The sequence below is a fragment of the Scyliorhinus torazame genome, chromosome 18, assembly GCF_047496885.1.
Source record: "Scyliorhinus torazame isolate Kashiwa2021f chromosome 18, sScyTor2.1, whole genome shotgun sequence".
Lineage (NCBI taxonomy): Eukaryota > Metazoa > Chordata > Chondrichthyes > Carcharhiniformes > Scyliorhinidae > Scyliorhinus > Scyliorhinus torazame.
Window position 1 is genome coordinate 50202492 of NC_092724.1, and position 12094 is coordinate 50214585.

A 12094-nucleotide genomic window follows, 5' to 3' on the forward strand; every position below is an offset into this window, starting at 1 on the left:
CAAGGCACAAGTCAGGGAGTGTAATGGAATACTCTCCACTTGCCTGAATGAGTGCAGCTTCAAGAACCTCAACACCATCCAGGACAAATAAGCCCGCTTGATTGCTCCGCCTTCCACAAACATTCAAACCCTCCACCACCGACTAAGAATGGCACCCTTGTGTACCATCTACAAGCTGCACTTCAGAAACTCGCCAATGTTCCTTAGACAGCACTTTCCAAACCCACAGCCACTGTGAAAAGGACAAGAACAGTAGATACCTGGAAACCGCACCACCTGGAGTTCCTCCTCCAGGTCACTCACCACCCTGACTTGGAAATATATAGCTATTCCTTCACTGTTGCTGGGGGAACATCATGGAACTCCCTCCCTTACAACACAGTGGGTGTACCTACACCTCAAGGACTTCAGCGGTTCAAGAAGACAACTCACCACCACCTTCTGAAAGGCAACTAGGGATGGGCTATAAATGCTGGCTTAACCAGTGACGCCCACATCCTGTAAATTAATAATAAAAATAATTGGGATGCTCGAGTTTAACTTCAACATAGCAAAGAAAAGCAGCCAATCTTGCAGGAAAAGTTGTTAACTTCAATTGATTGTAAACCAACAATTATAGGAAGGAGAAGTTTCCTGATCTTGTGTTTGCAGTATGTCTGGCTTCAAGCATACATTTGATCTCGTGGACTTCTAAGATCTCTGAACCCTAGTTCAAAGCAATTTACTAAAGATGTTCAACTCTTTGAAACAGTTTTTCTCCAAACCACTGGAAGCATGATGTTCATGTTTATTTTCTGTACAGCTGAACCCTGTTAGATTATGTGGCCAACCTATGGACTTCCAAAAGCCATTCGGTGTTGGCCCTCGTTGAAGTTTGTTGCATAAGCAAATTATTGACCTAGTTAGGAAATTTATTGAGTGGCGGGAGACAGAGGGTATAGATAATAAACAGGCAGTCCAGTTGACAGATTAACCTTGGCAGAACAGATCATTGTATAATTTGAGTATAATTCAGATGATCATAGACATCGCCACAAGACATTTCTTAATCGAACTTAAGGCAACAATTGGGCTACATTAAAAAGCATATGCCCTACCTAATTGATGTAAGGCTTTCAGAATTTGGTAGCGTTGGTATGACGGTGATGTGGCATGCCATAGGGTTCTGCAAGGTCTGATGCAATTTCTTACACTGGAAGTTCATGTGATTTTGTTTTTTAACCCCTAGCTTGTCAGTGAAAAGGTCGGTGGTGCAGAAGGAACCAAGCTTGATGAAGACTTCAAAGATATGGAGCGGGTAGGTGAATTACTGTGCTGCCCATGTTCTTGATTCCTCAGTCAGAGAAATGATCTGTGTCTTCCCTGTCAAGCCCCTACAAAATATTTGATGTTTTATTTTTAAAAACATTTTGAGTACCCAATTCATTTTTTCCAATTAAGGGGCAATTTAGCGTGACCAATCCACCTACCCTGCACATCTTTGGGTTGTGGGGGTGAAACCCACGCAAACATGGGGACGGGGAGAATGTGCAAACTCCACACGGACAATGACCAGGGCCGGGATCGAACCTGGGACCTCGGTGGCGTGAGGCAGCAGTGTTAACCACTGCGCCACTGTGCTGCCCATATTTGATGTTTTAAAAGATCATCTTGCATTGTTCTAAACTCAAAGAATATAGAGCTAGTTTACTCAACCTCTCATCATAGGATAACACTCTCATTCCAAGAATCAATCCAGTGAACATTTGCTCTCCCGCCTCGAAGGCAAGTATATCCTTCCTTGGATATGGATACCAAAAATGCATATCCTATTCCAGGTGTTGTCTCACTAAAGAATTGGTGCAAGATTTCCTTATTCGAGTATCCAACCTTGCAACGAAGGCCAACATGCCATTTGCTTTCCTAATTACTTGCTGTACTTCCATGCTAACTCTGTGTTTCTTGCACGAGTGTACCCAAATGGCTTTGAACATCAATATTTGCAGGTTTCACACTTTTTAAAATATATTCCACTTTTTTCTATTTTCTTTTTTCTGCCACCAATTGAATAACTTCACATTTTCCCACATTACTCTCCATCTGCCACCTTGCTCGCTACTCACTTTACTTTTCTTTCTTTGTATTAACAGTAAACCTAGATACTTTCAAACTCTCAGTCTCCCTGTCTGGGTCACTAATATATATTGTAAATAGCTGAGGCCTCAACATTGATCCTTGTGGCATTCTACTAGTAATTTCCTGACCACTTGATACTGCCCTGACTATCCCTACACTTTGCTTCCTGTCCATTAACTGATCCTGCTGCCTCTCTCTCTCTCTCTCTCGTTCAAATGATTTTTGGAGGTTTGGACTGCTCCCTTACAGCAGACACACAATATCTTAAACTAAACTAAGAGAGTTTTTTCACCTTCCTGTGGGGAAATGCCTGACTTGCAGTTGTTTTTTTCACCTTCCTGTGGGAGATGCCTGACTTCCAGTTGACAGTTTATTACCTATTTATGGTTTGGATTCGGGACTCAACAGTGCAAAGGAACCTGCATTACATCCCCATGTTGATTATTCTGTGATGGAGAATGCTGCAAATCTTCCAAAACCCTTGAGCAAGACATTATTCAGCATTGTAACCAGTGACAATGCTTTCACACAACACTGCAACAGCTAGTTTTGTTATTTGATGTAATTTGCTAGTAATGTAACATAGTCTCCTATTGCCTTGGTAATGTTTACTGATCAAGCCACTGATTAAATAGTGTTACAATTCTGATGGGTTCTTGCTAAATATGTTGAAGAACAGATAGGAAATTGCACTAATATTTCTTGTTCCACTGAAACTTACTTGGCTGTCCCTTTTGATCTGAGGATTGTCATAAATCGCTTGACTTTGGCTAATGTGCTTGCTGCATATTACCACAAAGCCAGGATATATTAAGTCAGATTAAAGGTTGGATCATTTACAACAATATCAACACCTAATTATATTTTACAAAGACACCAGTATGCTCTGAGCGTCTAAACGCAACGTGGAAATTTTGACATTGTCACCTTTTTTGCCTCCCAACCCAAGATGCCGATGCTAGTTGCCAGTTACCATTTGTGTTGCTCTGAGATATGATCCAACAACTTTGAACAGGATAAATTGAATTTGAAACATTCCTGATATGCATTGCTTGAATGTGAAGATTAGCCACTTGGGTGAGTCACTGCTTAGATAATTGCTGGGTTAGAGCTTTGTGTGGCCAGGAATGATGCTGTTAATCATGGAGCAAGTGGCAGGGGAAGATGTAGAAGTGTCCAGAGTCAAATCTTTTTTTTAAATCTTTTTATTTTCATTTTCAACAATAAATAACCAAAGAAAAAACAAACAAAATCAAATACAATAACAATCCTCCACACACAAACCGTCCCCCGCCTAATATACAGACCAAAACATCCACCCATATATTCCAGGTTAAAAAAAACCCACATACTAGCAATCGGTAAACAGTGTAACCAAAGACTACAATAACGCCAGTCCTCCCACTTCTAATGTTCAATGGAAATCAATTCTTGGAAGTGTATAATAAACAGCCCCCATGAATTGCAAAACCTTTCCTTCAATCCCTTCAGCTGAGACTTTAGCTTTTTCATAGAATTTACAGTGCAAAAGGAGGCCATTCGGCCCATTGAGTCTGCACCGGCTCTTGGAAAGAGCACCCTACCCAAGGTCCACACCTCCACCCTATCCCCGTAACCCCACCCAACACTAAGGGCAATTTTGGACACTAAGGGCAATTTATCATGGCCAATCCACCTAACCTAACCTAACCTAAGCTTCCCGAGAGTCAAAGAAATTCAAGTGGATCTCTCTTTCTCTCCCCCCCCCCGCCGATGGAGACGATAACCTCCACCCCAACAGGACCCGCCACTGGGCAATCAGTGAGGCAAAGGCTAACAACATCTGTCCTGCATCCGCCTGCCGCCTGAGCCAGTCCGAACCCCCGACAAAGGCTTCTAGGGGCCCTGGTTCCAAGTTCACGAGCAGTACCCCCGAGATGACCCTGAGAAACCTCCCTCCAACAAACGCCTCACATTCCACTTAACTATCCTAATCAGAGTCTCTCACCTCCCCCTCCCCTCCTATCCACCATCCTTCTAAATCGAGGCCTTGCCCACTGGACTTGGCCTGCCCCGTCCCATTGTTAGCATTGAGCACCCACTTCTCCTTCCCAGAATCCTCCCATCCACTTCCTCTCGAAAACACTTCACCCAATATCGGCCCCCTTCCCCAACTTTTCACACCACCTCGGCACACCAAAACCTGTTCTACCAGGCTCTGATGGCCCAGCCCCTCCCCTCATCACACTCCCGTTCACTGGCTGGTGAGCTGGCCAGTGTGGAGGCCTCTGCCCAGGCCCCACTCCCCGCTACATTCACTCCTCCACCCCCCTACCCTCAGCCCAAGACCAATCCTCATTCCCATTTCTCACTTCTGCCCCAGTCGTCTGCCTTCACAACCGCTTCCGCTGCTTCCACCGTCTCAAAATAAAAATCTTTGGAGTTGTAGGTCATCCTCAACTTAGCTGGGTACACTACGCTGAACTGCACCCTGCTGTTATACAGTGCCGCCTTCATGGCCGAAGGCCAACATCTTTGGAAAATACTCTGTCGGCCTCGGGCCCTCCACCCCCCTCTACATCTCCTCGCCAATCGAGGTGAGCTGATTACTGTGTTGCGACAAGGCCTCTTCCACTCCCTTCAATTTCACACCCTACTCCAGCACCTCGGCCAATGTCCTCTACACCGCCGCCTTCACCGAGGCAATCGCCTCCTCCATCAGCACCTTCAATGCTGCCATCATCTCCTTCCTCATCACCTCCATGTGCTTTGTGAACTGTTTGAAGTTCCACAACCATCACATCAGTCATCTTTTCTGCCGTGAACAGTGCGGCCCCACCCAGCGACCCAGCCTCCACCATCCTTCCAGTGGCTGAACCGACCTTTCCACTCAACGGCGAACCTTCAATCGCCCCCTTCTTCACGGCAACTTCCGTTTGGGTTTTGGACATCTTTCTTCCTTATGCCTCCCTGCACTTATTTAACCAAAAATTGCCCTAGGACCGGGCATTAAATTCTTAAAAAGTCAAGCCTCGAGCATGAGCCATCTAATGTGCAACCTTCTCCTACATGCCTCCATCGGGAAAAAGTTTGAAGTTTGAAACATTGCGTAGCTAATGTAAGACTGGGAGGACTGAAATATGACGACAGAAATAATTGGTTAAGGAGAACTTGTTGAATTTTGGCTGCAGAGTTTGGGATGGATTTTCGTCCTCGAGGTGACTTTGAGACCAGGAAGACATCAGTCATGATCTGATTGAATGGCAGAGCAGGCTCGAAGGGCTGAATTACCTACTTTAAAAAAAAAAAAAAAATTTAGAGTACCCAATTCAATTTTTTCAATTAAGGGACAATTTAGTGTGGCCAATCTATCTACCCTGCACATCTTTGGATTATGGGGGCGAAACCTACATAAACACGTGGAGCATGTGCGAACTCCACACGGACAGTGACCCAGAGCCGGGATCGAACCTGGGACCCCGGTGCCATGAAGCAACAGTGTTAACCACTGTGCCACCATGTTGCCACACCTACTTCTGCTCCAAATTCCTATGTGCCATCAACTTTCTTAGATCTAGTATTGGTGAATGAAGCAGGATTAATTAATAATGTCATCAAAGACCTCTGGGGAATAGTGATCATAATACCATTGAATTACATGGGAGGCTTGAAAGTGACACACTGTAATTGCAATCATGAATTTCTTCACTTAAATCTAATTACATAGGTATGAGGGGTGATCTGGCTACGGTTGATTGGGTAAATAAACTGAAAGGTATGGAGATAAATGGACAGTGGGAAACATTTAAAGAAACAATTGAAAATCTTCAACAAAAATACATTGCATTGGAAAACAAAGACTCAGCAAGAAATAGATCCATGGCTCATTCAGGAACTCCAGGATAATATTAGGTTAAAAGAAGAGATTTATAATTTTACTAAGGATAGTACCAAGCCTGAGGTTTGGGAGTGTTTTGCAAATGAGCAACGGGCAACATTAAAAGTTGATGAGGAAGAAAGGAGAATAAGAATGAACAAGCTAAAAATATGAAAATAAATTGGAAGAGCATTGGTAAGTAAACAAAAAGGGAGAATAGCCCAAATAAATGTTGGTGCCTTAGAAGCAGAGACAGGAGAAAATAATAATGGGGAATGAGGAAATGGCAGAGACTTTGAACAAATATTTTGTGTCTGTCTTCAAAGTGGAAGACACAAGTTGCATACAAGAAATAGAGGCTAGCTCGGGGTTTAAAATAGTAAGAAAATATGTAATTAATAGAGGAAATGTATTGGAGAAACTAAACTTGAGACACTAAAATCCAACAAATCTCATGCCTACACCCTTGGGTTTAGCGAGAAAGCTGCAAAAATAATAGATTCACTAGTTACGATTTTCCAAAATTCCTTGAATTCTGGAGTGTTCGACAATTTGTAATTTGCCAAATGTAACATTGCGTTTCAAGAAAGGAGAGATAGTGAAAACTGGGAACTCCAGGTCAGTTAACCTAACATCATTAGTTGGGTAAATACAGGAATCTATTATTAAGACAGTCATAACAATTAACTTAAAAAAAGGAATTATGATCAGAAACAGCCAACATGGTTTTACAAAACAAAATCCTGTTTGGTAAATTTATGATTTTTTGAGGATGTAACTGGTAAGGTGAATAAAGGGGAGCCAGTAGATGTGATATACCTGGATTTCTAAAAGGCATTTGATAAGGTTTCATATGAAAGGCCAATTGGCAAGATAACGGCTCACCGAGATGGGGAATAATGTATTTGCGTGGATTGAAGATTAGCAAAGAGTGGCCATAAATGGGGAATTTTCAAATTGATGGTGTGACTATCTTGAGTGCTGCAAGGATCAGGACTGGGACCTGAGCTGTTTGCAATCTATATCAATGACTTGGGGTGAAGAGACAGATAGTAATGTATCCAAGTTTGCTGACGATGAAAAGTCATATGTTAAGTTAAATTTTGGGGAAGACTGAGGCTGCAAAGAGATTTTGACAGACGGAGTGGTCATCTAGGTGGAAGGTGGCATATAATTTGAGTAAGTGCGAAGTTATTTCAATTTGCTCATAAGAATAGGTGTGAAACTTGTAAATGTGGATGTTCAGAGATGTACAAGGAACATAGAAAACTATCTATCAGGTACAGCAAGCAATTAGGAAGGCAAATGGCAGGTTGGCCTTTATTGCAAGAGGATTGAAGTACAGAAATAAAGATGTGCAGGTCTTTATTGAGAGTATATCTCTAAGATCATGTGCAGATCTGGTCTCCATATTTAAGGAAGGATATACCAACATTGGAGAGGGTACAATGTAGGTTCACTAGATTGATTCCTAGGATGGGAGGGTTGACCTGTGATGAGAGGCTGAGTAAATTGTACCTATATTCTCTGGAGTTTAGAAGAATGTGAGGCGATGTCATTGCAACTTAGAAAATTCCGAATGGCCGTTATAGGAAAGACACGGAGAGACTGTTTTGACTGGTTGGGGAATCTAAAACAAAGTGGGACAGTCTCGGGTTAAGAAGCTGATCATTTAGGACGAAGATGAGGAGAAATTATTTCAATCAAAGGGTTGTGACTCTTTGCAATACAACCAGAGGGTTGTGGTTTCTGCATCACTGAATTCCTTTCAAGGCTGGGATACACGGATCTTTAGGAATCAAGGGATATTGACAATGACCATAGAAGTGCAGTTGAGCCCAGGGTCAACCTTGATTATGTTGAATGGCGGCAGATCGGGTTCGATGTGCTATATGGCCTGCACAATATACTGTTCCTGTGTACTAAAAATGGGGAATGAGTGGCCAGCCAGGGAAATATTGGAATAGTGATGTTTGGAAATAATAAAGATCAGAATTAGGATCTCTGGTGAACTAGATAGTCTGGAAGCAGGTGATTAAGAATATTTTCGTGACCCAGAGAATATGTGGCCAGAAGCTCAGTCTGGGTCCAATGAACAATAAGTTTGTGGACAATCTGGTTCCGCTGTGATGGGAATGTTAGGATCCCAACTGGTGTTCTCATTGGACGCGAAGGGACGTCCGGTGAGCGGGATGTGCTGAACGGACGCACAAAAGATGGCTGTCCTAAGAATTTGAAATTATTATCTTTTATCCAAAATAGCCCGCATGAACAGGGATAAAAGCATCCCCTCACCCTCTCCGAAAGAAACACAAGGAGCAATGCTGAACAACAGCAGTTCCAGAGACCGAAAAGAGACAAAAGGCGGCAGAAGTCAGGAGAAATAAGCAAACGAGGTGATGGACCCACGAGGCAAAGAGACTCCAGCCACACCATAATGAAAGCTGCAGATGGGGCTCCCCCTCGCTGGAGGGTGAATGGAAGTTCCTCACCAGGAAACTGAGGGAGCTCAAAGAAGACATAAAGGCTATGGTCAAGGTGGTGGTTGTAGAGGCCCTGGCTGCATACACATGGCCCTGAGAGACAACTGGAGGTCCAGGGGAACACCATCAAAGAACTGGAAAGAGCCTCAACAGGATTGTCGCTCTATAGTCCGAGATAACTAGGTTGGTGATGACACAATGAAGCCTAAAGGGGAAGATAGAGGACCAGTAGAACCGTCGTGGCACCAAAACCTGAGGCTAGTGGGCCTGCCGGAGGGAACTGAAGGCAGGAACCCCTTGGACTAGTGGCCCAGATGCTGGGAAGCCTGGTGGGAAGGGACAGCTTCCCCAATCTTCCAGAGGTAGAGCCCACATTTTTAAAAACTGTGAATAACTGGACAGGAAGATCCCAGAATGGAACCTTGGCTCAAAAGACCATAACTTTTACATTTAAAAAAAAAAAAAACTTGGTGGACCAGAGTCACAGGACTGCTAATTATGGATTATGATACAATACTTCTTTACCCCCTTTTTTAACAATTATATGCAGATTTTAAGATTAAAAAAGATTACAAAGTATACCTTAAGCTTCAATGATCTCATTAACACAAAGTCCCTTTTAAGCACACAAGATGACTGTGGTAAGATGCACTCCTCTCTGAACCCAAGTGAATGTCTGGATTTCACCTCAAAATCCCCCTAAATAATTTGTATACCGTGAGCCACCTTGTTTCACTGAACTCTGGCTTCCGCTCAAGTGATTTCAAATTCTGCTTTCCAAAGTCACACTTTCAAATCTTTTTTAAAATTATGCTTTCCCTCCGCTACTTCGATCAAGATATCGCTTTCAGGTTTTACACCCCTCCCTTCAGATTTCCTTTTGTCTTGCAGGCTTTTACTCAAATTCCGAGGTCCAGCCTCCAATTTCCACAATTATTTCCAATAATGTCTCTCAAACTATTGTAATTTCTGAAAACCTTAGCACTAGTGCAGATATATTTCTGTCTTCTTAAAACCCAGTGGTTTTTCAACTCTGTGACTTTACTGAACAGTAATATGTTCTGGTTCCCAGTTTCCTCTGTTCTATAATTCCAGACTCCTGAGAACCTCTCTTCATTTCTCTAGTTTGTCTCGACTGTCTTTCTATGTTCAGTGATTTCAAACTTGACTGTTCGAATTCCCTGGAGCTGACTGGTTTAATTTGACGTGTCCAATTTTATCAGACCTAAAATTCAGGCTGCTGTCCATTTTACCACATCTCTCACTACCTCTCTCCAACTGCCAACAAATTTCAGCTAAAACTGAAAAGCTTTTTTATCCTTACAAGGGCCTCCAGTTGCTCAGCAACCCTTGCTAGTTCTATTTATTCTTCACACCATAATCCTCTCTCAGCCCAACAGAGTCAGTTGGAATTGATCCAACCCCCACTGATATAAACATATTTGTCCAGCATTTACTATATGACTATAGGTTTTACCATTCCAGGCACAGAAACATTAACATTATACCTTATTTCTAATGTTTACCAATACAAATATAAAACCCTTAAAACTACCTTGTTTTGTTCACAGGAATCAGAATTTTGTTTGGAGCTGGAGGAAATTGTAGCTCATTTTAAGATTGGGTGTCAGATAAGTAATGTGGTGACAGAGAGGTAGTAGGACATTTTGAACAGTTAATGGAAAGGAGTTGTTGCTGGCAGTATACCCGTGGAAGCAAACCGAATTTCTGTAGATAATGTCACCGTGGGGCAGCACATGGTGGCAAAGAATAGACTCTTAGGAGTAATATCATTGGATGTGAACACGTGTCAGTGTTGCTTTTGCTTTGGCTATGGCTGGGTAGATGACAGTGAACCAAGGGAGGGCCATTGCACTGAACAAGACAAGGGAGCAGTGCTGGGGGAAGGTGGAATGTTCAATCAATTAAAGGCTGCAGTGAGTGTACTTGTGCCGTGAAACTTTGCGACATGAAGATTAGCATATACACATTAAGTTAGAGACATTGACCTGTTCAAAAAAAACAGCTGATCCATTCATTTGATGAATACACATATGATTTCAGTGCAGCCTCAGATGACAAATGGTCCAAATACACTTGTACCTAAACACAGTTAAAGTCTCTTACTACCTTTACTCATTCTCCATCTGGGATGCTCCCTCATGACACCATGATGAGGGAATTTTAAAGGACAGAGCATCACTTACCCTTCTTCCAGCAATGTTGTCTTTTGATCCTAAGGTATTCATCAATTTCCCCTTCCTATAAGGTCCTACCTTTTTGGCTGCGAGTGTAAGATTTTGCAAGTCCTACTTTAATGTCTCCTAATTTATGTGCCCCTCAACATTTTCAAACTTTGTAATGCTTCATACTGTGAACCCTGGTCCTTTGTAAGCTACCCCAAAAGGATGCAGCACTTCTTGGAGGGCTGTTGTTTACCCCTCCTCTGAGCACTGAGATAATCCTGGTCCAGAAAGAAATCCACCTTTCGATTAGTGCAAAAAAGGGTGCAACATGGGATCCTGCACTTCTCTCCACTGTCTCTGCTATAATTTGATTTTCAAACTGGATGTCTGTCCTTTTTGGGGAAAAAACTTGTTCAAGTCTCATCTCTCTGATGCGGAGGCATCAATTTCTGTGGTTCTTGATATGAATTTTCATCGGCAAAGCAGCTACTGGAACTTGAGCCATGATTCTGCAATGGTCAATTTTGGGCTGACAGTAATTAACAAAAGTCCTGCAGATTCCCTTGAAGGCCATTGTAAATCATAGAAATCATCATAGAATCAACAGTGCAGAAGGAGGCCATTCGGCCCATCGAGTCTGCACCAGCTCTTGGAAAGAGCACCCTACCCACGGTCAACACCTCCACCCTATCCCCATAACCCAGTAACCCCACCCAACACTAAGGGCAATTTTGGACACGAAGGGCAATTGATCATGGCCAAACCACCTAACCTGCACATCTTTGGACTGTGGGAGGAAATCGGAGCACCCGGAGGAAACCCACACACACACTGGGAGGATGTGCAGACTCCGCACAGACAGTGACCCAAGCCGGAATCGAACCTCGGACCTTGGAGCTGTGAAGCAATTGTGCTATCCACAATGCTACCGTGCTGCCCACTAAATGGATCAACATTGTACATGCAGTAGGAAGGTCTTTGACTCTGCAAATTTGAAGATTACGATGCAAAGGTAGGCAGAAAAAGCAAATTGGGAAAAGCAGGTAGAACGGGTTTCACTTGGGGAAGAAAATGCATTTCTTGCCATCTACTGGATATTAAGTAAAACACTTGATTGCTTTCAGAAGTGTTCAACCAAGCACAGCCAGCTTAAGTATTCATGCCGAAAAGAATGACACATTTGACAAATGTATTCATCTTGGACTGGATCTTTGTAATACCAGCCTATTAAATAATAATTGTTTTCATCACTTGCACCAATTATTTCAAATATCCCTTCTAAATATGAATAACTCAACAACTTAATGTGCAACAGTTGCTAAGCAACACTGCTTTAACGCAATTAAAAACTATTGCAGTATTTGGTCGCATTCACTACCAACAACCAATGCATATCACCTTAAACCATCATTTCAAAAATATATTTTTCCAATTCTGCGGCATCGCTCTAGAAG

At 42.7% G+C, this 12094-nt stretch overlaps 1 protein-coding gene across 1 annotated transcript in view; it reads left to right on the plus strand.

Annotated features, from left to right (window-relative positions):
• The first annotated feature begins 1231 nt into the window (after nt 1–1231).
• The window catches only part of sh3gl1b (SH3-domain GRB2-like 1b), a 134650-nt gene continuing 123787 nt past the window's right edge, over nt 1232–12094 (plus strand). Inside the window, exon 1 of the mRNA XM_072482736.1 lies at nt 1232–1297. Coding sequence (XP_072338837.1) covers nt 1289–1297 — 9 coding nt within the window. The 5' untranslated portion in view covers nt 1232–1288. The remainder of the gene's footprint in view (nt 1298–12094) is intronic.